This window comes from Hyperoodon ampullatus (assembly GCF_949752795.1).
Source record: "Hyperoodon ampullatus genome assembly, chromosome: 1".
In the NCBI taxonomy this organism is placed as follows: Eukaryota; Metazoa; Chordata; class Mammalia; order Artiodactyla; family Ziphiidae; genus Hyperoodon; species Hyperoodon ampullatus.
This window is the reverse complement of record NC_136914.1, coordinates 120,287,518-120,315,471: the sequence shown is the minus strand read 5'-3', so window position 1 is coordinate 120,315,471 and position 27,954 is coordinate 120,287,518. Positions and strand designations below refer to the sequence as shown.

Sequence of the window (27,954 nt, the reverse complement as noted above, 5' to 3'; positions counted from 1 at the left end):
ACCTGCCAATGCAGGGGACATGGGTTCGAGCCCTGGTCCGGGAAGATCCCACATGTTGTGGAACAACTAAGCCTGTGCACCACAACTACTGAGCCTGTGCTCTAGAGCCCGTGTGCCAGCATGCCACAACTACTGAAGCCTGCGCACCTAGAGCCCATGCTCCGCAACAAGAGAGGCCACCGCAATGAGAAGCCTGCGCACTGCAACAAAGAGTAGCCCCCACTCGCCACAACTAGAGAAAGCCCACGTGCAGCAACAAAGACCCAATGCAGCCAAAAATAAATAAAATAAATAAATTTATATATATTAAAAAAAGCAAATATTAGTGTCCTTCCTCGTCTCTATTTCATTATATCTATAGTATAAGAAAGAGATTATTAGAGAAATGCAAATTAAAACTACAATGAGGTATCACCTCACACCAGTTAGAATGGGCATCATCAGAAAATCCACAAACAACAAATGCTGGAGAGGGTGTGGAGAAAAGGGAACCCTCTTGCACTGTTGGTGGGAATGTAAATTGATACAGTCACTATGGAGAACAGTATGGAGGTTCCTTAAAGAACTAAAAATAGAACTACCATATGACCCAGCAATCCCATTACTGGGCATATACCCAGAGAAAACCATAATTCAAAAAGACACATGCACCCCAATGTTCATTGCAGCACTGTTTACAATAGCCAGGACATGGAAGCAACCTAAATGCCCATCAACAGACGCATGGATAAAGAAGATGTGGTATATATATACAATGGAATATTACTCAGCCATAAAAAGGAACGAAATTGGGTCATTTGTAGAGACGTGGATGAATCTAGAGGCTGTCATACAGAGTGAAGTAAGTCAGAAAGAGAAAAACAAATATCGTATATTAACGCATATATGTGGAACCTAGAAAAATGGTACAGATGAACCGGTTTGCATGGCAGAAATTGAGACACAGATGTAGAGAACAAACGTATGGATACCAAGGGGGGAAAGCGGCAGGGGGAGGTGGTGGGATGAATTGGGAGATTGGGATTGATATGTATACACTAATATGTATAAAATGGATAATTAATAAGAACCTGCTGTGTAAAAAATAAATAAAATTAATTTAAAAAAGAAGAAAGAGATGGTCTTTACAAGGCTCCTTGCTTTTTAAACTTACACTCAACTCCTCAGCCCCACCTCCCCTACCTACCTCTTGCCTCTTCCGTGCACAGTACTGAATCCACTCCAGATACACGTTGCAGTAGCTGGCTCGAGTGATGCCCTGGAGACACGGGACATAGTCGTCATCGACGTTCATGTTGAACAGCGTAAGGTCACGCTCAATGTAATGCCACTTGGCAAAGGGCTGCAGGGCCTTGAGAAGGGATTCGTTTTTGATCCAGGAAAACAGTTTGGGGGACGTCACCATATAGTATATTATACTCTGCCAAGAGAAAGCAAGATTTTGAGCCCTTATAGCCATTCCAAAGCCAGAAAGTCTTTTTCAACTATATTTCATAAAGTAAATCAACATCAGGGAGGTATGAGACATGAGATCCCCATAGGCGGTATCATTTGTATTTCCTGCTAGATTTTTTTTTTTTTTTTTGCGGTACGCGGGTCTTTCACTGCTGTGGTCTCTCCCACTGTGGAGCACAGGCTCCGGACACACAGGCTCAGCGGCCATGGCTCACGGGCCCAGCTGCTCCGCGGCACCGGGGCCGGGGCACGAACCCGCGTCCCCTGCATCAGCAGGCGGACTCTCAACCACTGCGCCACCAGGGAAGCCTCCTGCTAGATTTAATGCACAGAATCCACTGGAGATGTTTTAAAATGTTCTCTCTTGAGAGTCAGTGGAGGGAAGAGGGACGTGAGAAGAGGAGAATGCTAGCAGAATGTACCAGAACAGAATCTCCTCGGTGAGAAAGAATGACAGCCAGCGCCATTCTTCCTGAGAGATGCACACAAAAGCATCATGGTTTCTTTAGGCTTCCCGGAGGGCAGGCTGGGCTGATGCTGCTTGGAGAGATCAGGGCACGTCCCCCTCCAGGGCCTCAGACAAAGAGTGTGTCATGAGCTAAAGCAACAGGGTACTTATGGAAAGCACTTATGATGTAAAATTGTTCACACACACACACACACACACACACACACACACACACACGTATACATAATCCTGGGTACCCAGACAGTGGACATCTGTGATGTCTTCAAAAATAACCCATGTGTCCTCCTTCATCAGACATTCCACTTATGAATCCAACTGGGGAAAACGCCACCCTCGGGCTTTATGATTCTGAGCTACAGATTTATTGAAAGCCATCTTATAGTTTTTGAATGAGTTCATCCTTCAAGAAGGCTAGCATCCAGCCTGGAGAAGTAAACATGTGACACAGAAAAAGAAAAATCCAAGTCTGCTGTGGACACATCAGGAACAGACGGTAGCATCTACGGACAAGTCCTTTGCAAACCCACTCCACTTTCGTTATCATGGCAAAAGGGAAGTGGCTGGTGCCACCGGGGCTGAGATGGGTCCGGGAACACAGCTTGCATCCTGTACGCAAACTGAGAGTGAAGGGAGGGGCAGGGGCGGTGTCTGATGCAAAGAAGGCAGTGGCTCATGCACCTGTAGAATCCAACCCTTCACTGACGGCCTTCTCCAATTATAAAAGGAATTCTGGCCAAGCAAGAAGGCAGAAAGTAATGCACATGGGATGAACGTGAGCAGGGCTTAGACGACGGAGGTGAGTGGGCAGGGTGGCCCTTTGCTAGGCAGCAGCCCCCAGCTCCCCTCCTCTTCCTCCCTGTAGCTGGGATGTGAAATCCAGAGCACCAAGGTCAGAGGTTGCCGAGGTGTCTGATTTCAGGTTATTGCAGGAGTTCGAATGCTGAGCGGACAGACACAAGTGGTCTCTGGATTTGGGCAAAACCACGGCAGACGCCTGACTCAGCCTCTCTCTGCTGTTAGGACCGAGGGCAGCCTGCATGTTGGAGAAGGCTCATCTGTGGCTCACGGTGTGTGGTCTTCCTTCTTTGGGGCATAATCTCTGTTAGGCTCCATCATCCACCTGGCCCCCAAGCGGGGGAGCGGAAGCATGAAGTCCGCAGACAGTAAGCAAAATCCAGTAGTTCACATGTTTCCCCAACCTCTGCAGCTTTGCGTCCAAGCAGCACTGCTGGCCTTAGGAAACCCCTTCAGGGGAGGGAGGGAGGGAGAGAAGGAGGGAAGGAAAGAGGAAAGGAGGAAGAGGCCAGGGGAAGCTGAAAGCAGAGGGGCAAAAGACAGAGGCACTAATCACAGCCACTCTTCATCACTGTTTTGAGGTTTAAAATGAGATCATGCATATGAAGCACTTAGCACCTGGCCTGGCACATGGGACGTGTGCAAAAATCATAGTAATCACCATATCTTTGGCCTCTATGACCTACCTACCCCGCAAGCTTGAGTCCCAGGGCGGGCAGCAGTAGCAGAACTCAGGAGAGGTTTCGAGCAGGGGATTCGGAAAAGAGGAGACAGCTGAATCTCCCGTGGTCACCAGAGTGCACATCTAATATTCAAATACGTAAATCAAGACTCTGGAGGGTGTTCTATTTTCTACCAGCTGGCGGAGGTAACTTAAAGCTTCTATGAGGTAGATGGTCTAAGTGCTCGGTCCAAAGTCACGAGCCAAAGAGGAAACGTGACCGGGATCAAAGGCACAGCTTCTCAGCTGACAGTTACAAAAGCAAGACAGAAATCTGGTCTGTCTAAACACCTGGCTCGAGCAAACATCTGGTCTAGTTTTTCCTCTATATGTCCTAATCACGTGTACCAGACAGAAATAACAAACAAAAATGGAAAGCTGAGCGGTAACCTTTTCACTCGTTTCTAGGGAGGAATGAAAATAACCCCTCCACCGATGAAGTCAGAATAGTTAGCAAGGACTTTGAATCCCAGAGGCTCAAACTCCCTCCTTGAGTTCTGGCAAAGCCTTGCAGCATTGGCTTCTCAGTGGAACGCTTGGCTGTCCCTCGGAGCCAGTACCAACTTCTCTCACTGGGAGGAAACAGAACCACTCCAACTGGCTGCAAACCGTACCCCATTTCCCCTTTCTCTAGACAGAAATTCTGTCAATGAACGGTGTGAAATCCTTCAGAATCTGTCAGGATGAAACGGATCTCACACTAAGTCAAACTGCTAAGTCAGGATGGTGACACGAATTGACTGCGTGGAACGTGATCCGTGTTGAAAGCAGGGCCTCTTCTGAATTAATTCACCATATCTGGCTCCTCTAGCAGGGATCCTCCTGGCCTCTCATTTTCATCGTAGATCAGCATATTCTCCCAGACAGCACATTCTAGGAGGGGGACCTGGCAGGCAGGCCCACATCCCCGGGTCTTTCCACCGTATCCTGCAGGGCAGGTGATAAGCGCATCTCCTTTCTAAGAGTTGTGCAGAAACAATGGTGGCTGGGAAAGCAGGCCCTCACAGAAAGCTGATTTCTTGACGGCTAGAGGGTTTTAATCACTAATGAATGGAGGAGAGATGGACGAGGCACCAGGGAAAACCTCCAGTCGTCAGAAAGGAAATGATTTCAAATATATTCATAGAGGGTGGGGAGAACTGACCCAGTTTATTACGAGACTAAAAAAAAAAATCCTTTTGTGCAAAGGAATTATTCCAAGCTTTTCTTTCTGTCCAATAAAAATAATAAAGAGAATGAAATCAAACCCCTGAAACTTGAAGCAGTTCAGGGCTACAAAGGCAATTTCGTTCACTGAGTAGCCTAGGCCAAAGAAGAAAAAAAAATTTTTTTCTTGGAGTATAGTTGCTTTACAATGTTGCATTAGTTTCTGCTGTACAACGAAGTGAATCAGCTATATGTACACATATATCCCCTCCCTCCCACCCCCCCATCCCACCTATCTAGGTCTTCACAGAGCACCGAGCTATAGCTCCCTGTGCTATACAGTGGATTGACATATACTCATTTGGTTTTACCCTAAAGTGCTGTTTTTTCTGTTGTCATAGGCACTCAGCACTCCTGAAATTTCCTTGAACTAACTGTACCAGGGAGATGATAGAGCTTTTGAGCTGCCGGTCCCCGAAGGGTAGGAAGGCACTGAATGTGATGTTTAGAGAAAGTCTCGTGTGAACAGGCCTTACTGGTGCTGACGTGAATTACCAGGAGGTACCATGAGATCTATCTGCCCCCCAATCTCAGCCTTTCCTGAGCACTGATTCTGTTTCTACTGAGCACAAATGTCTGGAGTGGTCCCCAAGCCTAGTTGCATATCAAATCACCTAGGGAACTTAGTTCAAAATACAGGTGTTTGGGGCTTCCCAGGTGGCGCAGTGGTTAAGAGTCCACCTGCCGATGCAGGGGACACGGGTTCGTGCCCCGATCCGGGAAGATCCCACATGCCGCGGAGCGGCTGGGCCCGTGAGCCATGGTCACTGAGCCTGCGTGTCCAGAGCCTGTGCTCCGCAACGGGAGAGGCCACAACAGTGAGAAGCCCACGTACCACACACACACACAAAAAAAATACAGGTGTTTGGGGCACTCTCCAGGTGCACAGAATGGGAATTTCTGGGTAGGACGTGGCAATCTGTAATGATCTGCTGGTTGGGGACCCTGATGCCACAGGTCTGCCCCCTGGCTCCTGGGAATCACCCTATGGGTCACAAACCATCTCCCTGTGCGCCTCTCCTACCCCCCGCCCCGCCAAGCTCTCAGGTCGGCATCACTGCCCGCTCCTAGAAAACAGGGTCAATGGGCTGTCTTCCCACAAGCCCACTGTCGCCCGGTGGATTCTGGGGGCCTCCCTCAGCCCTCCGCCACTCACACGTTATTCTGGGTTTGTTTATCAGATTGCAAACTGTCATTTTAGAAAACGTATAGGGAATCAGGAGGCATGTTGCCAGGAGTTAGTGTTATGGAGTCCAAGCTCGCTCTGCTCGCCGCACGACAGGCCAATAAATCGGGAGACGAGGCGTTGAGGCTGGGAATACAGCGTTAGTCAGAAAGCTGGCAGACCGAGAAGATGGCAGACTAAAGTCTCGAAAGAACCATCTTATCGGGGTCTGGATGCCAGTTTCTTTTATAGCACAGAGAGGGGGAGGGGGTGAGGAAGTAAAGTAAAAAGGCCATAAGTTTTGCCAATATCCCCTGGAATGGCCAGCCTCGGGCAGGGGGTGTGTTAATTTCTTCTTTCTTGCAGCCATGCACAGGTGGATGGGGGCCGGAGGTTGCCCTGAACAAAGGCACTTTGGTTTAATATCTAGGCAGAGGGGCAGGGTTCCCTGAGGCGGACCATTATATATAGACAGCATCCTTTTAGTGAACAAAAGCAATGGGAAGCAAAGGTTAAGGTAAAAGAAACAGATCCAACATGGAGTCAGATTTAGCTCTTCCCTGTAACTTTAGGAGAGGAGGAATGTGAAGGGAGGGTGAGAGACATCAAAAGGCAGGTCCTGGCATGGAGCCCCCCCCCAGGCTTCTGGAAAAGCCAAGCAGGTGGACCCAGAGGGGGCACCTCAGCCCTTCGTTCTCCCCTCTCACCCACTCGGCGACCTGCTGGCCCCATCATGTGAGGCCTGTCTGTCCACACGTCTGGCCCATGGAAAAGCCGCCTACGGGGAGCTCCAGATTCACAGGGACGTGGCTCAGTCTTGAACTCCATCCTTGCCACTAATGCCTGGAGCAGATCCTGCAGACTCCTGCCTACACCTGGATCTCGTCCGTCCAGACTGGATGGCTCAGATTCTGCATTACCTGGAACCTTCGTTCATCTAGAAACTACGGGCACCTCCATAGGTAAGTCATCACACTCAGGCCTGGGGACCCACAGAGGGAGCAGCAAGTTGCCAGAAGGGAAAGAGAAAAGGTTTCAGAGGACGGGGAGGCAAATGGCAGCCTGGACCCCAGGGAGGATGTGAGGGGGAGCTGCCCTGGGAGCTCAGGTTCAAAGAGAAGCACAGGAAGAGGGGGCTGGGATGCAGCCATGCAAGGGCGGGGATGGGGAGGGCACACATGCATAGGAAAGGGTGGGGAGTGGAAAGCCCATCAGAAATAACAGCAGACGGCTCTGGTGGCACACAGACAGCCTTGCTCCGTTCTTCCAGTCTTTTTTATCAATGGCTGTTCAGCAGTTACTTGTGTTTTCAGTGTTTTCATGAGAGGAGGTGAGCTCGAGGTCCTTCTACTCCGCCATCTTGAATTGCCCCTTCTGCCCTGCCCTGTTCTTTTTTTTTTTTTTTTTGTGGCCTCTCCCGTTGCGGAGCACAGGCTCCAGACGCACAGGCTCAGCGGCCATGGCTCACGGGCCCAGCCACTCCACGGCATGTGGGATCCTCCCGGACCGGGGCACAAACCCGCGTCCCCTGCATCGGCATGCGGACTCCCAACCACTGCGCTACCAGGGAAGCCCCCTGCCCTGTTCTTGAGGCACCAAGGAGACATGTGGCTCCAGGGATCATCCATCTGGCCCATCTAGACTGCTGTCCCCAGCTGCCACCTTGGAGTAAGCTCCCAGCCCTGGCACGGCTGCAGTCGGCCCCTGTATCTAGCCCCCCTGCAATGACCCCATCCTGTTGCCACCTAGAACTAAAGCGGATCCTCAAGGGACCCTCTCCTTTGGGAGGGAGGCACCAGAGAGAGCTGGTTGCCATTTAACATCTGTTTTCTCCTTTTTTCATGACACACAATTTCTGTCTGGGTTCATGGCTGCCCAGAATACCCTTTCTAGGTCCCCCTCGAAGCTGGCATATGACAATCTTCTGGCCAATGGGACACAGCTACAGCCTACTGTGGTACCTTTCAGGAACCTTCTTTTCGTTAAAAAAAGAAAAAATTTATTTTATTTATTTATTTAGGCTGCGCTGGGTCTTAGTTGCGGCATGCAGGATTTTCATTGCTGCATGAGGGCTCTTAGTTGCGGCATGCATGCAGGATCTAGTTCCCTGACCAGGGATCGAACCGGGGCCCCCTGCATTGGGAGTGCAGACTCTTAACCACTGGACCACCAGGGAAGTCCCTCAGGAAACTTCTTAAGGAATAGCTTGTGCAGGCCCTTGGCCTTCACTTTCTGTGTCCCTCTCTCCATCCATTTAAGCCTTAAGATGGGGGAGACACTAAAAATGGTGGAGCTGGGAGCTGGAAGGAACCTTGATCCCTGAGGACTTGGAGCAGAGCTTCATTTATGTGTGAGAGGAATACACTTCCTGCGTGTGTGTGTCACTGGGATTTCACGGCCCACTGCCAAGTCAATACCAGCTGATAGACCCAATTTCCCAAGAGTTGACTCTATGAAAAGCTTCTTGGGTCTTGGATATAACGGCCAAGGGAACAAACATGGAGTCGCAAAGCCAAAGATCACAACTTCCTGATTCACTTCCCAAATCTTCCCCAATTTGTGTGAGGTTGGGCAAACTTTTATCATTTTGTGTGAGGTCTGGATGTAAAGTTTTGCATCCCTCTAGCACACATGAAGGTGGTGAGCACGAACCGCTCGAGCTGTTTTAAATATTCTGCCACAGAACATCTCTGCTGCACCAACATTTCTTGTTGCAATAACCTTGGGGTGTAATCATTAGGAGTTCTTTAACATTCTGATTTTCATCGCCTGAATTCTATTTCCTGAACAATTTAGCAGCTATTGCTGCAGACGCTGGGGATCCCCCCAGGAACTATTTCCATTTCCAGTTTCTAAACGTCCTCCTTTTTAGTTGATGGAAATTCCTGAAACTTCAGGCGCCCGTGTTATCTTTTCATTTTGTATTTCCTTATTTCTGCTGGACCACTTGTCTCAGCCTCAGCTGGCAGAGAGTTTGGGGTCTCAGGTGGATGAGCTTCTTCCTTGTGAACGGCATTAATATGTGGACCCCTCTGAGCACCATCCAGGGCTTTCACCATGCAAAGTAGTCCCTCAGAATACGAGCCATCACAGATACCCTCAGCCACAAACACCCTCGCCCATCCCGCCCCCCTTAGAAAACACTTTTGCCCATATTATCATGCTGCATCCTTGGTCAAGTCTCACATAAGTCTCCTCTAGGATACTCATTCAAAACCAGCACATGTTCTGAGGCTGAATACAGGTTGAGCAGATGTAGGTACCAAGCAACTGAAAAAATGTACTAGTCCCCATACGAGTCAGAAGAAAAGGCTGTCACAGCTAATCCTGATTGGATCATTTAACTCTATTTTTGCATTTTTATCATGAGCTTAAAAAATTAACTCTGGGGCTTCCCTGGTGGTGCAGTGGTTGGGAGTCCGCCTGCCGATGGGTTAGGTCACGGGTTCATGCCCCGGTCCAGGAGGATCCCACATGCCGCGGAGCGGCTGGGCCCGTGGGCCGTGGCCGCTGGGCCTGCGCGTCTGGAGCCTGTGCTCCGCGGCGGGAGAGGCCGCGGCGGTGAGAGGCCCGCGTACCGCAAAAAAAAAAAAAAAAAAAATTAACTCTGGTTCTAAAAGGTAAAAATTTGCAGAGCCTCTAAATTGATCTTTATAACTCGTAAAAATTGAGGTCTGGTCATACTTCCAGGATGTTTCCATTTGTCAAGCAACTCATGTAGTGTTAAAGGTGGAGAAGAAGATCCAGGCAAGAAAACAGACTACCTCTTTGTGCCCAGGCTTAGGACAGGACTTGGGGCATGCACGTCAGGCCAACCCAAAGCCCTCGAGGCTTTTTCACGAAACCGGTGGCTCCGAAACCTAGCTAAGCCTCTGATGCACAAGCTGTGGAGAAGCTTCCTAAGCTCTTTACAAAGCTTTCCAGGAGCCTCTGGAGCCAGCCCAGCATCATTACTCAGACAAGGGTCTGGGACCCGGAGCAATACCTTGATGTAGTATCGGATGAGGATCCTTCGGAGGTCAAAAACCTGCAGCATGGTGGCCGCGTTGTTGTCCATGATGCTGTAGCCCTCCAGGATGTACTGCGCTCGCGTGATCTCCCAGGTGAGCCAGCGGAGGTTAAAGGCGGCGTTGCAGGACAACAGGTGGAGCAGGTGACCTGGTTTGCAGCAGCAGCAACCTCTGTCATCCTCATCGCCCTCTGTGATGGCTTCCACCTCCCTCTGCTGGCAGTAGGTTCCTGGCAGAGTAACAAACACGATGGCAGTTGTAAAGAGGTCGTAGGATAATCGTCGTTTCGAATGGATTGTCCCCTTGCCCTTATTGAGGGAAAGATGCTGAAGAGAGTCTAGAAATCAGGAGATCTGTGTAGTTCTTAGTTCAAACAAGTACCCCCAAATAAGTCACCAATCTTACAATCATTAATGCTTTTTTCTTTTGCTTTTTTTTGTTTTGGCCACGCAGCATGTGGGATCTTAGTTCCTGGACCAGGGCTCCAACCCACGCCCCCCTGCACTGGAAGCACAGAGTCTTAACCATTAGACCACCAGGGAAGTCCCATAATCATTAATTCTTTTATTCATCCCTTCTGATTCTCATCTCCTCCTGGCTTTTTGGTGTTAGAAGACACACATTCTCATGGTGGTCGTGGACACGAATGGCCAAAATGCAGGATGGTTATATCCTTGAGTTCCCCTTTCCAGAAACCTGCAGGTCATGACTGAGCAGATAGGAGGCTAAAGAAAGTGGCAGGTGGAAAGGTCTGAGAGCAGCTAGGTGCATGTTGAAGTGTTACCAGGAGGGGTGTCCTGGAAGAGCTTCACAGCCAAAGTGCACCACCTCATCTCACATGACTGGGAGCACTGGGTGAGCCAAATACATTTCCAAAGGAGCTAGTTCTAAAAACATAGGATAACAGGTGTCAACAATCTTTGCTAAATGAGACACCATATCTTCTTTAATATTTTTGTTAATGATTTGAGGGGAAACATATACAGTATGCTAATGACATGAGATTACTGGTACCTCCTGGAATGCAGAGTTACGATCTAAGGACATCTTGCCAAACGGCTTTGGTGGACGGAAACTAATACATTGAAAATTAGTAGAAATAAACGGAATGTCCTGCATCTTGGTTCAAAAAACTAGCTACACAGTTCATTAATATATAGTAGCATACTTAACAAATACTTTGGTAACTTCTTTGAACATATGAACCCGAAATAGGATAACACTTGAAAACCGGATGTGATCTTGATACCACCAAAACAAAGGGATAGTAAGAGTCAGAATATACCTCGTTTTATTCCTTTGGATGCTACACATAAAGCGTTACTGATAAAATGAAATAAAACTAGATGATTTGGGCAAGTTACACTTTCTCCATTAAAAGTAATAATAATACTGATTTGAACAAGATCATACAGATTGTTAGTTACATATCAAGAAAACAACAGGGTTGTAAAATAACTCAAATTATGTTACTGAAGAATGACTAAAAGATCCAGGGACTTTGACTTTGCATAAAAGAAGACTTCGCAGGAGACAATGGTCGTCTTCAACAACTATCTGAAGGGCTATCGTGTAAATGTGAACTTGATATTCTCTGTAGTCCCAGAGGGCATCATTATGACCAATGGGAAAAAGGTTCAGGGTACAGCGTTTACTATAACAAAGGTCATTTTAACAACTATGAGCTCAACAATGAGATGGGCTGCCCTATGAGGATAAGAGGATAAGGAACGAATTAGTGATGACAGGACAGTAGTAATAGGTGCTAATAACCATAAGTACAAACCACTTAAACCAAAGTCATGGTGAAGAGAAGAAAAGAAATAAGAGAGAAGATAGGAAGGACAGCCAATCAACTGGGGTAGTTGTTATTGGTTGTGGTGGTGGTGGTTTGTATCTTTTTCAAGATAATTGAGTCCTTAGTTATTGGCAGAAGGAAAAAGGAAGCACAAAAAAAGTAAGTTTTTCTCTATGAATTGCTTTAGTTGTATCCCACCAATTTTTTATATTGTGTTTAAAATTTTCATTCAGGTAAATTGTTTTGTAACTCACCTACTCAGTTTTTATTCCTTACAGCTCTGTTATTAGGTGTATGCATATTTAGGACTGTTTTGTCTTCTTTTTTTTTTTTTTTTGTGGTACGCGGGCCTCTCACTGTTGTGGCCTCTCCCGTTGCGGAGCACAGGCTCCGGATGCGCAGGCTCAGCAGCCATGGCTCACGGGCCCAGCCGCTCCGCGGCATATGGGATCCTCCCAGACCGGGGCACGAACCCGTATCCCCTGCATCGGCAGGCGGACTCTCAACCACTGCGCCACCAGGGAGGCCCTGTTTTGTCTTCTTGATGAATTGACTCTTCAGTCATTATGAATATCTGTATTTTGGTAATATACCTCGTCTTGAATCTGATATTAATACAGCTATTCTAGCTTTCTCATAATTAGTGTTTGTAAGGGATAAAACTTTCTGTCCTTTTGGGACTTACCTGGTGGTCCAATGGTAGAGAATTCACCTTGCAATGCAAGGGATGCAGGTTCAATCCCTGGTTGGGGAACTGAGATCCCACATGCCACAGGGCAACTAAGCCTACGCACCACAACTACTGACCTCGAGCACCTCAACTAGAGCCCAGGTGCCCTGGAGCCTGCGCGCCACAACTGGAGAGAGAAAACCTGCATGCCACAACTAGAGAGAAGCCTGCTCTCCACAATGAAGAGCCTGCGTGCTCCAATAAAAGATCCCGCATGCTGCAACTAAGAGCCGATGCAGCCAAAAATAAATAAAATTGAATTAAAAAATAATAAATAAATCTTAAAAAAAACTTTCTATCATTCTACTTTTAATCTATCCATGTCTTTGTATTTAAAACATGTCTCTTGTAAACTGCACATAGTTAGGATTTGCTTTTTTATCAGTTTGATAATCTCCACTTTTTAATTACAGGGATTAGTCCATTTACATTAATGTGCTTATTTATATGACTGGGTATAAATCAACCATCTTGCAGTTTATTTAATTCGTCCATTTTTTTTTCTTTGCATTCTTTCCGATATTTGGGGGCGGGGGGAGCATGCTGAATAACTTTTAGTAATTTACTATGTATCAGCTTTTAAATCAGTTAGCTATAACTCTGTTTTATTTTTTGCAGTTTCTCTAGGAATTATAATGTGCATTTTTACCCTATCACATGGGTAAAATTCATACTACTCTTCCTGTAATGTAGGACTATTACAATGGTATATTTAATCCTTCATGTCCTTTGTGTTATTGTTGTCAAGCATTTTACTTTAATGTATATTAACATTTAAACCCCACAATAGTTTGTTATTATTTTGCTTTAAACAATCAAATTTGTAAAGGCTTACAAAGAAAAAAAATCTTTGCTTACATATTTACCATTTCTGGCAATCTTCATTCTTTTATGTAGAATCAATTTTCCATCTGCTATCATTTTCTTTCAGATTAAAGAATTTCCTTCAATATTTCTTGCAGTGCAGGTTATCTGGTGATTATGTCAACTTTTCTTTATCTGTAAAAACTTAGATTTTGCCTTCATTTTCCTAGGTGTAGAATTCTGGGTTGACAGTTTTATTTTCCTTCCAGCACTTAAAAAATATCATTGCATTATTTTCTGGCTTGCATTATTTTTTAATGAGATGTTAGTGATTAACTCACATAGTTGTTTCCCAGTATATTATGTGTTTTTAAATTTTTCTCACGGTCCTGATAAAATGATGATAAAAAATCTCAGACGCTCTTATAATTTAATTTTCAGCAATTTGATGATCATGCACTTAGGTTTGGTTTTCTTTGTGTTTATCCTGCTTGGGGTGTGCTGAGCTCTTGGGATTTATGAATTGATATTTTTCATCAAATTTTAAAAATATTTTAATAATAGTTCTTCAATTTTTTCTGCCCCTATTTATTGCTTCTCCTTTTGGGATTCCACTTATACATATGTTAGGATGCTTGATATTGTCTCACACATCACTGAATCTCTATTTTCTTTAATCTTTTCATTATTTGCACATCAGTTTGAATGGTTTCTATTGCCTTGTCTTCAAGTTCATTGATCCTTTTTTTTCCTGTTAAGCCTATCCTCTAAGTTTTTCATTTCAGACATTGTGTTTTATTCATTTCCAGAATTTCAGTTTTTTTCCTGTCAATTGATAGTCTCAATGAATTCATTCATTATGATAATTTTTCCTTCGAATTCCTAAACATATTAATATCTGTTTGAAACTTCTTTTCTGTTAGCTCCAACATCTTTGGGTGTGTTTCTATTTTGTTTTGTTTTTCTGGTTATGGATCACTTTTTTTCTGCTTATTTACATATTTACAAACTTTTATTATATGCTGGGTATTGTTGATGTTACAGTATTGACAGACTGGACTGTTTTTTTTCTTCCTTTTGAGAGAGTTATGTTCTGTTAATGAGTCAGTTTATTTGCACGTCAGCTTGTCAGCTTGATCCTTTTGAAACTTGTTTTTAATCTTTGTTTGGAAATGTCTACAGTAGCCCTTATTCTAGGGTGAGAATATCTTTACTCCTAAAGCTTGGTCTTTCTGGACCTCAGGTGAATTCCTGGGATGTTCAGCCAGGTCTTTCCACTGGCTAATTGGAATTTCTAAATCTCTCAGCACGATATGGCCTCTGTCATCTCTATTTAGCTCACCTCACCAGTTACTGTTCTCTGTCAGGTCTTGATTATACAGGCTCTTGCTATACAAAAGCAGGTTAATATTCATTCAATCACAAAAGGGGATCCCTATGCTGATTTCCGTAGCTCCTTATCTGTGAAATTCACTCCTGCCTAGTACTCTGACCCACAAAGTCCAGCTACTTAGCAGCCCAGAATTCTGATTCTACCTCCCTAGCTAAACAAGACCACTGTGCTCTCTTTGGGCTCTACCTCCCTGCTACTACAGATAAGAAGGTGCCTCTGGGAAGAAAGCAGGGACAATTGTGGGAGTTCACTTTGTACGCTTCCCCTCTTTCAATGATCAGAGCCTTGCACTGTCTATTGTCCAATATCTGAAAACAGTTGATTACTATGTTTTTTCCATCTTTATCATTGTTTGTGGCAGGAAGGATATTCCAATACTGGCTACTCTGTCTTGGCCAAAAAAGCAAGTCTCTGAATCCTTTTACATGTCTTTTGAAACTTAATTCAAACATGAAACTTGTCCCTACACCCACTTCCACACCATTCATTTTTCCTGGGATCCTATCTCATTATTCACCATGCCTGGTACTTAGTAGGTGATAACAAGGTCGTTGGCGGAATGATCGAAGGAATAGCTGGATGAACAAATGACAGAATTCTTATCCAGATCACTATATTACAGGCAACAGACACCCTATTGAGAAAATACACAGCAGATGCAACAGACTCTTGTTACATTACAGGAGGAAGATAAAGAAAGGCAATGCTTAAACTAAGCCTCTCTATAGAACCCATGCGTGAGATGATCGTAATACATCAGAGATGAAAAACTGCAACTTTCAAATAAAAATGTACACGCAGAACTGTTAGGATAACAGTCTATGAACTAGGAGTCAAGATCAGGAAGGGGAGAGCAAGCAGGTTGTTGTAACATAAAGTGAAACAGTGAAGAACTGATCCCAGGTCTTAGGATTCCATTCATCTTTCTCCAAGACCTCATTGCTTTGGGTCTTAGCTGAAAGCACTCTATTTCAAACATTTCAGGGATCTCTTTGCTCATTCTGTAATATAAAACTCTTATTCCCTTTGGGAAAGATGTACAGAAATACACAGGTGAAACACAAGCAGTGAGTAATTCAGATCGCAAGCTCTGGGGCACCCAGAGTGAGTAACAAACCACCACTGCGTCCTAACTGAGCCACCTACTGGGACCCCCAGGCGTTAGACTCCAGGGGTGGGGGAGGTCTCATCCCACCCCAATGGCACAATAAACAACACTGGTTTACTGCTAGTTAATAATATGATTTGGGAAGAAACGCTCTTCCAGTGAAAGAAGTACTAGATCTCACAAAGGAGAAGCATAAAGGGGGACCTTCACCTCAAATAGATTAGCAAAACTGTTTAAATGACATGCCTCGAGGGTTTTTTTTTTCCCTCCTTCTTCTCCATCCAGGTCAAGCATTTTATTGTGTTGGGCTGATGCCAGCATTGTTTGTTTGTTTTACATGAAACTGGAAGGAGTGTGTGTGTATTTATGAGTACATGAGATGATGCAGCATTTGGATTTCTACCATCTGAAGGAAATAAGTTAGCACCATCCTTTGTGAAAGCAGGGGCTCATTTCTACACTGACAAGAGGACCACTGAGGAAGGGGTTTGCTGTGAAGGACTGCTAGGCTTGGTGGAGACACTGTAACTGCCTGAGGTTTTTAATAAATACTCAGTTCAGGTAGGTCTTGGTGCCTTTTCTTAGGAACAAAAGGTTCATAGTCGGGTTCACATTGTAAAAGAATATGAAAATAATGAAACCCAGTCATGTCTGCAAAGGTGCTAATTTTGCTGTTCACATGCAAATCAGGCCCATATCCTTCTCAGAGAACCTCCCTGGGTTTAGAGCACATTCCCTCCAAAGAGAAGACCAGAGGTCTGCTGCCCCTACACTGTGACCTTTCCCGGATGGCTGTCTCTGGAGTTTCCATGGAACCGAACTCTTGGCACCTTTCATGTTGCTGTGTTCTCATGGCCTAAGTCAATGGGACATAGAAGGCATTCAATAACCATTTTAAAAATGAATTTTGAGGGACTTCCCTGGTGGTCTAGTGGTTAAGAATCTGCCTTCCAATGCTGGGGACGTGGATTCCATCCCTGGTCAGGGAAGTAAGATCCCACATGTCACGGGGGCAACTCAGCCCACGCACCGCAACTAGAGAGCCCTTGCGCCACAACTAGAGGAGCCTGTATGCCACAACGAAGAGCCTGCGCACCACAACAAAGATCCCGTGTCCTGCAACTAAGACCTGACGCAGCCAAATAAATAAATAAATATTTAAAATGAATTTTAAGAGTATCTTGGAGTCTCTTCATCCTAATAGATGAGTGTGCCTCATGAAAGCTGTGAAAATTGAGTGTCTGAACTGACAGTGTGTCTAGTAGATCCCAGATACTTTGCACACAGGATATGCATCAATTTCCAGAGTGCAGCCAAAATGCGGGGCAGCCACTGCGGCTGTGCGAGGCAACCCTCTCCTGGCTACCTGACCCTCTCCTCCTCCCTTTCCCTGTTGCCAAAGGGGCAAGACTGCCCCCCTTTAAGCACCATTGGGCATCCTTACCAGTGACTGGCCTGGCTTGGCTTATTTATTCATACTAAATTCCAAAAAGGAATGAAGTCTATTTAAAAAGGCAGACACAGGGGCTTCCCTGGTGGAGCAGTGGTTAAGAATCCACCTGCCAATGCAGGGGACACAGGTTCGAGCCCTGGTCCAGGAAGATCCCACATGCCGTGGAGCAACTAAGCCCATGCGCCACAACTACTGAGCCTGCGCTCTAGAGCCCATGAGCCACAACTACTGAGCCCGCACACCACAACTACTGAAGCCCGTGCGCCTAGAGCCCGCGTGCCTAGAGCCCGTGCTCCGCAACAAGAGAAGCCACCATGATGAGAAGCCCGCGCACCACAACGAAGAGTAGCCCCCCATCGCTGCAACTAGAGAAAGCCCGCGCGCAGCAATGGAGACCCAACACAGCCAAAAGTAATAAATAAATAAATAATAAATTTATCAAATAATAAAAAGGCATACACAGTACAAAAGCAAATGATAAAATTTAAGTGACAATGGGGACAGGAAAAATATAGTGAAGCCAGAAGGATGTCAAGAGACCTTCACTTCATTCTAGGATGTCCTATATATTTGCTAAAGGTGGGCCACTGGGCTTCCTTGGTGGCACAGTGGTTGAGAGTCTGCCTGTCGATGCAGGGGATGCGGGTTTGTGCCCCGGTCCGGGAAGATCCCACATGCCGCGGAGCGGCTGGGCCCGTGAGCCATGGCTGCTGAGCCTGCGCGTCTGGAGCCTGTGCTCTGCAACGGGAGAGGCCACAACAGTGAGAGGCCCGCGTATCGCAAAAAAAAAAAAAAAAAAAAGGTGGGCCACTGATTTCACTCAGGCTTTCTAGCAAGCAATGTAGAAAGATAACTTGAGGAGTTTCTCATGTTCTTAAGACAAAAACAAAATAATTGCTTGGAAGGATCATAGCTATTTCTGGCTAAGACACCAGAGAGATGACATCCCCAGGACCCTCATAAGAGAGAACATTGTACAATATGGTGACCATCATCCTTCTCAGCATTGCATGGCAGATACGATCACAATGTTCCAGAGCTGTTCTGATATGGCCAAAGTACAATTTAAAAAATTTCTATAGGTTGGCAAAATAATTCAGTTTTAGGTATGTGTTTCTCCAGAGGTCTGGTGTCACCCAAGGGTAGACTGTGGGGATGCAGGAGGACTGTGACAACTTCACACCTTTCAGGAAATCCTTGATAGGGATTATTTCTCTCCACCTAGTTTTTTTTGTTTTTTTTAATTTTTTGGCCGCACTGTGCGGCATGCAGGATCTTAGTTCCCAGACCTGGGATCAAACCTTTGCTCCCTGTAATGGAAGCACGGAGTCTTAACCACTGGACCGCCGGGAAGGCAATCTCCAGCTAGTTCTGACAGTTACTGTGCATTGAGGGGCAGTGAATTTCAATGTCCTCTCTGACAAGCACAGGAATGTAGCTATTCTGCGTGACTGGTTAGCGTAGGCACGCCTGCTTCAATGGTCCACCAAGCTGGAGGGAGAGGTGACATTCTCCTGGGAAAGCTGGGAAACCAAAGGAGAACGTCTGTGCGATGTGAGAAACGGAGGGCTGGCAAACAAAAGTCGGGGAGGTGCCTCCTGGCTGGGAAGCCTGGGCCAGGATCCCTGAAGTGGGGAGGGGAGGCTCAGGGCAGTCCAGCTGGAGTGGGAAGTTGAGTCCTATGGAGACATTTGAACTTCATTCTCTAGGTGACAGGTAAGCCACAGGGTTTTTTAAATCCCAAGGAAATAGGAAGAAAGTTGCACTTAAGAAACCTTCCCCTACAGCCTTGGGGGAGTAAAGAGGAGAGACTGGAGATGGGGCAATCAGCCACCCACAATCCCATTTCAGGTGAAAAGCACTGGGGACTGAAACCAGGGTCCAGGCTATTTACCAAGAGGTCAGAGGAAATGATGGAGAGGAGGAGCCATATGTGACGGGGACTTCAAAGGGACGCGTTAAAAATGGTCCCCTGGGCTTCCCTGGTGGGGCAGTGGTTGAGAGTCCGCCTGCCGATGCAGGGGACACGGGTTCGTGCCCCAGTCCAGGAAGATCCCACATGCCGCGGAGCGGCTGGGCCTGTGAGCCATGGTCGCTGAGCCTGCGCATCCGGAGCCTGTGCTCCGCAACAGGAGAGGCCACAGCAGTGAGAGGCCCGCGTACCGCCAAAAAAAAAAAGGTCCCCTGAAACAGCAAGGCTTCGCTCAAAGAATGTCAGCTTGTTTACAACCTTCCAGCAAGAGCAGGCACATTAAAGCCCAAATGCACAACATATTTTAAAGATTGGGCCTCCCAGCCCTACAGTTTTTCTCCTTATCTGATGTGCGTTGTCCCAAAGACTCTGGCAACTGGATTCCACAGAAAACTCCAAGTATCATCAACATTGTTATGTTTAGTTTTATCCACTAATAATGGTTTAAAATAACTGTACTAGAGATTTATCTGAGCTGAGTTTTCAAATGGCCACGGCCTTCATCAGCCCAGTGTGCCAGGCTGGCGTTTCCCATATGCCAAGCAACGAGGTCACCAGGAGGGGCTGACAGAGAGCAGTTTAGATTGCCCTGCAAGTACAACCAGTCCCTGCTCGTGGAGTGGAAGAGACATAGGCATAGATACGGTTAAGCCAATGCTTTTCAAGCTTCAGGTGGGATTTACAGACACACACTTTGGGATGTGTTGGACTATTATGAAATAAAATGTATTTCCTTCTGAGGCCCCAGGTAAGCTCGTTCCTGAATTGCTCAGGGCCACAAAAGGAGGAGGCCATCAGATATAGTCATTGCTAAGTACAAAAGAGTTCACTTCCCTGAACACTGGGACCTCACACAGCCCAGCATGCAGTGCATGTTGGAAACACAAGATGTGAGAGACAGGGCTTAGCCCTGCGAGCGCTTGTGGGAGATGCAGCCTTCTTAGTGCCCCCCATAATACCGTAATACACGTAATACATGTCATAATGGGGACTTCCAGAACACTTTTCTTCAGGCTGGAACTCTATTGTTACTTCTTGCTAGTTGGTTAGATCAAGGGCTATTTTGTAACCAAATGAAATAATGTCAGAGAAAGCTGTTTAAAAGTTTTTGAAGGATTGTCATTTCTAGAAGGTCATGGTGGAATCTTTTCCCCAAAATTTCTCCTGCAGCTTCAATGTCATGGAGATTTCTTTCTCAGCCCTTCCTCCACCCCACGCTAGTCCTCTGGGATGGAATCTTAGAACATGAGCCTACAGGAACATGCAGGTCATCTATCCCCAGCGACCTGCCCTGGGAGATGACCCTGTATCTGCTAGACATCACCAGATTTAATTTCTGGAAAGAAAAACTTATTATAACAATAGTCTGTTTATATGTGAAGCTGTCCCATTACACTTCCTACTTGCTAAACATCCATTCGATAATCACCCCCTTTAAATTAATCTAACCTTAAAGATGGAGAAATGGTCACAGAGCAGAACTAAAACAAGGAACAGGGTTGGCCTGTCGAGACACTGAATAAGTTTAGTTTTTTATTCTTTTACTGGACAATTTCTCCCCAGTCCCAATTTCCATTCCTTCGGCCACATTCGACCCGAGTGTCTTTTAAGTGTCACACTGAGAACCTAGGAGAAGTGTATTTGCTCAGTGTGCAGTGGAAGAAAAGTATGTTAAAATAGTTTATAGCATGTTTGATTTTGTGGGGATAGCAGAGGTTTTTTATGATAACAATTTTCTCTCCCAAGGACCCTCAATTTGCTTTAAGATCTGTCCATAGGAATACAACTTCTTTCATGACCTGTTCGGCAGGATAGATTTTGAATGTGGTATAACAGTTTTTCTCAGAGAATTTTTATTTCAATACATTATCTATTTATGGGACACATACCAACTTAAAAAGTGACTTCTCAGATAGCATCTCACTGATTGCACACATCAACCTGGTTACGCAGACGTAATTTTTTCTACTAAAAATAAGGACACTGAGTCTTAAAAGCAACTTGTCCAGTAGAAGGGTCTGGTCTTTTGAATTTAAAAATCAGTATTTTCTCCTTATCACACAGTGTCTCATGAGCCTTGACCAATTACAAGCAAAAGTTCCCTGAATTTACTTTTTTCTACCAGCCCACAGGAGAAAATGAAATAAACAAAATCACGCAGTGCACAGGGAAACTTACACTGGGCAGGTATGAAGCATAAGAAAAGTTGAAATACATATAATAATGTTATCTGTGAATGATATGCTTCCTCCACTCCTGTTCCATTTCCATGAGAAAACCAATGCACTCAACCTTACTGAGTTGGTCCCTTTCTGATTAATATTTAACTCAAAGTTGTATTATCTTGCTTTTCTCCCACAAACTTTTTTTTTTTGAGTGTTGAAAGTTAAAGTATGCAGACTCTGTTAATATTCACCAGGAAAGCCCCTCTCCTTTCCCAGACTTGCTATCTGGACAAGCAGGGCTTTGTCTTGTTTACTAACATGTCACACAATTTGAAATGAAGAAAAATATGTGTTGAGGAATTCTGAGTGGAGAACCTATTATTTCCTGGGTAAAGTTTGGAACCTAGGGACTTAACAGCTTCCTCAAGCTAGGTAGACAAAAGAAGTAAAGACTTGCTAATGACCTAGATGTTGCCATAGAGAAGACAGAATTCTAGCTAGTTCCAAGATTAGTAAGAGCTATGGCTCTACGTGGATTAGCCAGTTAGGATAAGCGTTTGGGTTGGATTAATTTTAGATAAGATTAGGTTACCCAGATATTTTTTAAATGTCCCCACAGGCTGGTGATTATGGGGTGTTAGCCTAACTATGAAATGGCTGATAACATTGCACACAGACAGGAATATATATCTCATTTTTGGGGGATATTTTCCAGACCCAATGGTAATGTGGGGCTACGTCCTGATAACTAACTATGCCTTTGCTTTCCATGTTCCTTCTGCAGGAGCCGTCCAGCTTTCACGCTTGCTAAGGCAGTTGGCAGTTCAAGAAACTGAGCTGCTACAAGAGGTGATGCCATATTAACACAGCAGCATATTCAGGTAAAAGTTTTATTTTTGAATTTCAACAACCAAAAAATGGTTACTCGTTCTCTTTTTCCCATATTGTCTCCTTATTTATCTTTCCTTCATTCCTTCCTTCCTTCCTCCCTCCAAGGCAGAGGGGTTTACTACAAAGGTCATGGACTTTGGAGTCAGCCACATCTAGGCGTTTACCCCTCTGCCATCACTGGCGACTTTGCGGCCTTGGGCAACTTACTAAACCTCATTCACCCAATTATGTCATGTCTAAAAGAGAGATAATAATACCTACTTGCTGTATAGACTGCTTATGAAGAATATTCTGATAATATACGCAAAGGGCTTACTATGGTACCTGGCACATAACTGGTGCTCAAGAAACTTCGGACTGTCTCTCCTTCCTCCCTCAACCAACCTTTACCAGGCATCCCTCCATGAGCCCGTCAGTGCACGGGGAGAGGGGCAGGAGGCCCAGCCTTTGAGGGTCTCACAGCCTGTTAGAACCTGGCTTAGTCAATTTTTCATAGCCTGTAGGAATAAAAAACTGAATGTACAAACTGTGCGAGAACACTGAAAGTAAACTGGCTTTAGTTGTCAAGTGATTACTTATTGTTTTGTTATTAACAAACACAGACTGACTGCCCACTATGTGTGGCCACATGCTCAGCGTCTTGTCCTAATGGCAAAGATTCACAATCTACACATACAAACACCTAAAAACAAACGTCATTTTCACCGCCGCCCCTTTGTTTTAAATAAAAGGACAGAGTAATCTGCATTGGTTGTTTTCTTGTTTGAACTAGGATATGAACAAAAACTGGAAATATTTGATCACACGGGAATGTAGAAAATATATACAAATGCAGTATCATTCATTGCAAGGAAATACTGAGAAATGAATAAATCAGCAGAGAAAAATGTAGTTCCACAAATAACAGAAGAGGTAAATGTCCACATAACATAATGCATTTCTGATATCATTTTTCTTGAGTGTTCCAAAAACCCACTTTATCAAATGACTCTTAAATATATATTTATTATATGTAATGCAATAAATAAATATGTGAGATATATATATATGTCTATATATACAAATACACATAATTTCCTAAGATCTTCCCTAAGATGATTTTTGGAAAACAGATCTTACTGTGATAAAATGTAGCAGTCCTATACTAACAAGGATATTGAAGGCTGCAGGCATATCTACACGCATAAATAAATTTCATTTCAGAAGGCTCGAAACTTTCCACGCACGTGACGCAGCCTCAGATGACAGAATCCGCTTCATCGTCCCATGAGAAAATATTGTTTCACTGCAGCTCAAGCCATTTGCCCAGGGAGCCCTGCAGTCGAATTCCCACACTGTTCTAGAAGTTACATTTTCTGACCCCATCGTCATCATCACCTCATCCGCACCCAGGCCACAGACCCTTGAAATTCTTTCTCTGTGCCCCCCTGGGGCTCATGATATATTTCCCAGCTTTTCTTTTTTTTTTTTTTGCGGTACGCGGGCCTCTCACTGTTGTGGCCTTTCCCGTTGCGGAGCACAGGCTCCGGACGCGCAGGCTCAGCGGCCATGGCTCAAGGGCCCAGCCGCTCCACAGCATGTGGGATCTTCCTGGACCAGGGCACGAACCCGTGTCCCCTGCATCGGCAGGCGGACTCTCAACCACTGCGCCACCAGGGAAGCCCCCATCTTTTCTGAGTGTACTCCCCTCTCTTCTAGGCGCTCGGCTGGAAGGATGGCTCCTCCTGTTGTTGCCCAGTGGGTCTGCAGTGCTCCCCAGTGGGACGGACTGCTTTTAACACTCCTCTTCCCTTGGCCTGAAATTCCTCCACTCCGCTTCATCGTCATGGAAATGCTTCTTACTTCCAGCTGATGCTTTCAGAGGACACACTGAACCTGCCCCACCCTCTTGCTGACATCCTCTACAGCCCCTCTAGGTTACGTCCAGCCCTTCCGTGGAGATGTTGGCTCTGGTTCGCTGTCACACTCTGCAACATACCTCCTGCCATCACTCTTGGGACTTCAGTATCCACCGAGATGCTCCTTACAACATCTGACCTGATGTCCACCCTCCGATGATCTCATCTTCCACCCGACCTCAGCCACTCATTTCCACAACCGTAACCCTAGACCCGGATTACCCCAACGTGCTTCCCCTCTGTAAGTATCTGTTCCAAACCTCGTCATCTCCAGCAACCATTTCCTTTACCCTTTCAACTTCAACCATCCTGGTGCCCTCCCCAGATCCAGGAAGTCCTCTCCCCAGGTGGTATTTCCACCTCTCTCACACCCTTCCTCCCCTTCTTTCTCAGCTTACATTCCACAGCCAGGCATCAAAATCACTAGCACACCCTTGTCCTTGCCGTCAGGACCTTCATCTGGCTCAACCCCAACCTCGATTAACTCCACCTCTGCCCTTCACACCTGCACCCATGAAGCTGAATGTGGCTTAGAGAGAAAAATACGAGCCATCTTAACAGGTCTTCTTACAAAGTCATGATTGCTGATCTCAAGTGCGCTCTTCATGCTGGGGATGGACTACTTCCCTACCCCATCCTCCTCCCACGCTCACGCCTTTTCTTTAATGCCCCACCATGGGTTCCATCCTCCCAGTCCTTCGGATTCCAGCACCTGCCATCATAGCAAGCCCTCCTCTTCCCTTGGCCTGAAATTCCTCCACGCCGCTTCATCGTCATGGAAATGCTTCTGATGCCCGATCCGATCCTCAGCTGGTAGACTAACGCTTAGGCATGTCCACCGTGCCTGTGGTGACCCTGTACCAGCAGGAAGCCAGCAGCTACTTAACATCCCCCCTTGACACCAGCCGTGGTTCCAAGCACTAGGCTATCTACCAGCAACACCTATTCCCTGGGAGGAAATTATAACAAACTCCAGCAGGGAGATGTTCAACTTTCCCCCAGTGATGATATGGTGGAAGCATTTTATATCTCCTGGACTGATGGGCCGTCAGAGCTGGAAGGAACTTATAATCACACCGAGGCTTTGATGAAGGAATTGACACTCTGAGAAGCCAAGTCATGTGTGTGCCCAGTTGAACAGCCTGACCTAAAGTGGAGTTTTCTGTGCAACTGGGAAGATGATATGGAACTTTTGCAAGGCTATACAAGTGATTGAAGGCATTATACCCCAGTTACTTAGTGTTTAGTAAACCAAATGAACACCATAGTACAAATTTCAAACAAATACCCGAAAGGAAGAATGTAAAAACAGGAAATGGTCAGGTAGAAAGAGAAGTTAAGAGAGCAGTGTGGGTTTGCCCAACTCTACCACTAAGTAGCTGTGAGCCTCGGATAAGAATTCATCTCCGGGAGCCTGGATTTCCCCGTTAGTTAAATGGGAGGAAGTGTTGGGATTATGGCCGTTCTGAGGGTAGAGGTCACCTGCACAGGTGAGAGAGTGCTTTGTATGTCATAAAGGATTCCCTGCAATGTCCTTATTTTTGCTCCTATTCTTGGTTCTTCTCTTCTTCATTTCTAAAGACAGTATTCAAGTTGCCTGACTGCTCTTGCTGGCAGCTCTGTCCTCCTCATTCATGTTTCTCCTCTTTTAAAGAAATAAGCCATCCACCTAGGTCACCTGGGTGACTAGCAGAGAACAGACATGGACTGAACAGATCATCAGTTCTCACTTTCCCTTCTTTCTGTGCCCACCTACGCGGATTATGGTTAAATGGGTTTTCCCATCCAACAGATTCCATTTCTTTTGCAAAGGCTTGAACTTGGCGCCCCTCACACTGTGGACCTTCGAAAGTGCATTATCCATTTCCTTGACTTAGATTTAAAGCCAGTGATTACTTTGCCAACTCTTGAATGGTTTCCTTCCAGGCTCTCTGGTTGGGTAAATGCAAGGGACACTCATAAGCCCAAGAGCAGCAGTACAATCCTGTTTCATTACATGCTCAGTAACAAAAAATTGTATTTCTATTCTGGGATGCATAGGCCAAAAGGAGGAGAACAGAAGAACGTGGCTTCTTTGCTTGTATTCTTTTTTTTTTTTTTTTTTTTTTTTGCGGCACGCGGGCCTCTCACTGCTGTGGCCTCTCCCATTGCGGAGCACAGGCTCCGGACACGCAGGCTCAGTGGCCATGGCTCACGGGCCCAGCCGCTCCGCGGCATGTGGGATCCTCCTGGACCGGGGCACGAACCCGTGTCCCCTGCATCGGCAGGCAGACTCTCAACCACTGCGCCACCAGGGAAGACCCCCTGTTTGTATTCTTGATTTGAATTTATATCAATCATTCACTATAGTACCATCCAGTGGAAATGGGATGTGCCGTGAACCCTGATCAATCTTTTGGGCTACCCAGGATCTAAACCCCTATTCTGTTTGGAAACTACCCACAGTGCCGGAGACCAGCTAACTGTTCACCAAACCTTTTTACTTTTTCTCCTGGGTACTCAGCTAGACAACATTTCTCTTACATTGGGTTGGCTGAAAAGTTCGTTCGGGTTTTTCCATAAGATGTGATGAGAAAACCCGAACGAACTTTTCGGCCAACTCAATAGTTATTGTCAATTCTGGACAACTGAATTTAAGAGCGAATGATGCATCCCGGGTTCAGAACTGGCCCATAACAATCTTCCATGCAATCCTCCACTCTCTGCCAGCTTGACATGAAGCCCAGGGTGACCCCGAAAGCAGTGCTCTAGGGAATAGGCAGAACTTGTACTGGCCAAGATCCCTGGCAGCGTGGAATGGTACCATCCCCTCACCCCACCACCTCCTCTCACTGGTTGGACTCTATGTGAATGCAAAATAAACATCTATTGTGTCAGCCCCTGAGATCTGGGATTCAACTATGACAGCAACTAGCAGTACATCAACCAATGTACCCATGTTATAAGTCTCGGCGAGAGGGAGTCGTCACCTCCTACTACAGGAACTGAAAAGTCAGACCCTCTTTGTCCTCCTCTCCTTTGCATCTAGAGCACATGTGTGTGATCTCAGCATCTTATCCGTCAGACGCACCCACACCAGATGTGGACGAATGAGCTAGGGACACAAAGAAGCAGGGCTCGTGCGGAAAGCGTTCTGGAAGGGAAGGGAGGTGGTGGCAGAGGCCATTCATCCTGTTTTGGGGGCAGAAGTGATAACAGCAGTAGCATCCAATATCCAGGATCATGATGTCAATGACGTGAGGGCAGTGCTGGGTCCACCAGCTGACGTGCAACCCCTTCACAGGCTCAGCGCTGCTGTGTGATTTCAGGTTCTCGTGTGATAGCCACCAAGCCTGCTTCTCCGGCCATCTCAGCAAGTCTGTGCCCTGTGTAATAGCTTCCAATAAACCCTTCTCCTGCTTCAGTTAGCCAGAGATGATTTCTGTCATTTGCAACTAAAAATTCCTATGGATACAAATGCATCCCTTCCAGTGAGAGAAAGACAGATGGACCTTCTTGCTCCCTGGCCTTGCGGAGGCTTCCTCTAGGGTGTACTGTTCATTTCCTGAGTCAGAGCTGACTTGTGCTGGGAGCAGCTCATCTGTTCACTGGTGGCTTTGGTACACTTCAGGAGAGAGGTCTAACGCATCTGTATTTTGACAGTCCCAGGTTGTGCTGACCAAAATAAAGCCTGCTATTTGGGAAAATGGGAAAACGGAAAGAAAAGTGAAGTCCTAAAAATATATCTTGCGGAAACACCCAAAGAGGAAAAAGAAAATAAGATCTTCCCTGGGAATATGGTACTGGATGGTGCAAAGAGATAGAAAACAGAACGGGCTTTTTAGGTCAACTGGTTTCTTCCTGCAACAAAAGCATAATCTAGATTTCGTCAAGGTACATGACCTCTCAATAGCCCTGTGTTCCAAACTCCAGCAGAACTAG

The 27,954-nt window shown here is 45.9% G+C and overlaps 1 protein-coding gene across 1 annotated transcript in view; it reads right to left on the bottom strand.

Annotated features, from left to right (window-relative positions):
- Nucleotides 1-27,954, bottom strand: part of PCNX2 (pecanex 2) — a gene marked incomplete at its 3' end in the record, with an annotated part of 308,773 nt that overhangs the window by 24,438 nt on the left and 256,381 nt on the right. The window contains exons 26-27 of the mRNA XM_079712418.1: nt 9,797-10,050; nt 1,187-1,420 (exon numbers count right to left, since the gene is read on the bottom strand). Of these exons, the coding sequence (XP_079568544.1) occupies nt 1,187-1,420; nt 9,797-10,050 (488 nt within the window). The remainder of the gene's footprint in view (nt 1-1,186; nt 1,421-9,796; nt 10,051-27,954) is intronic.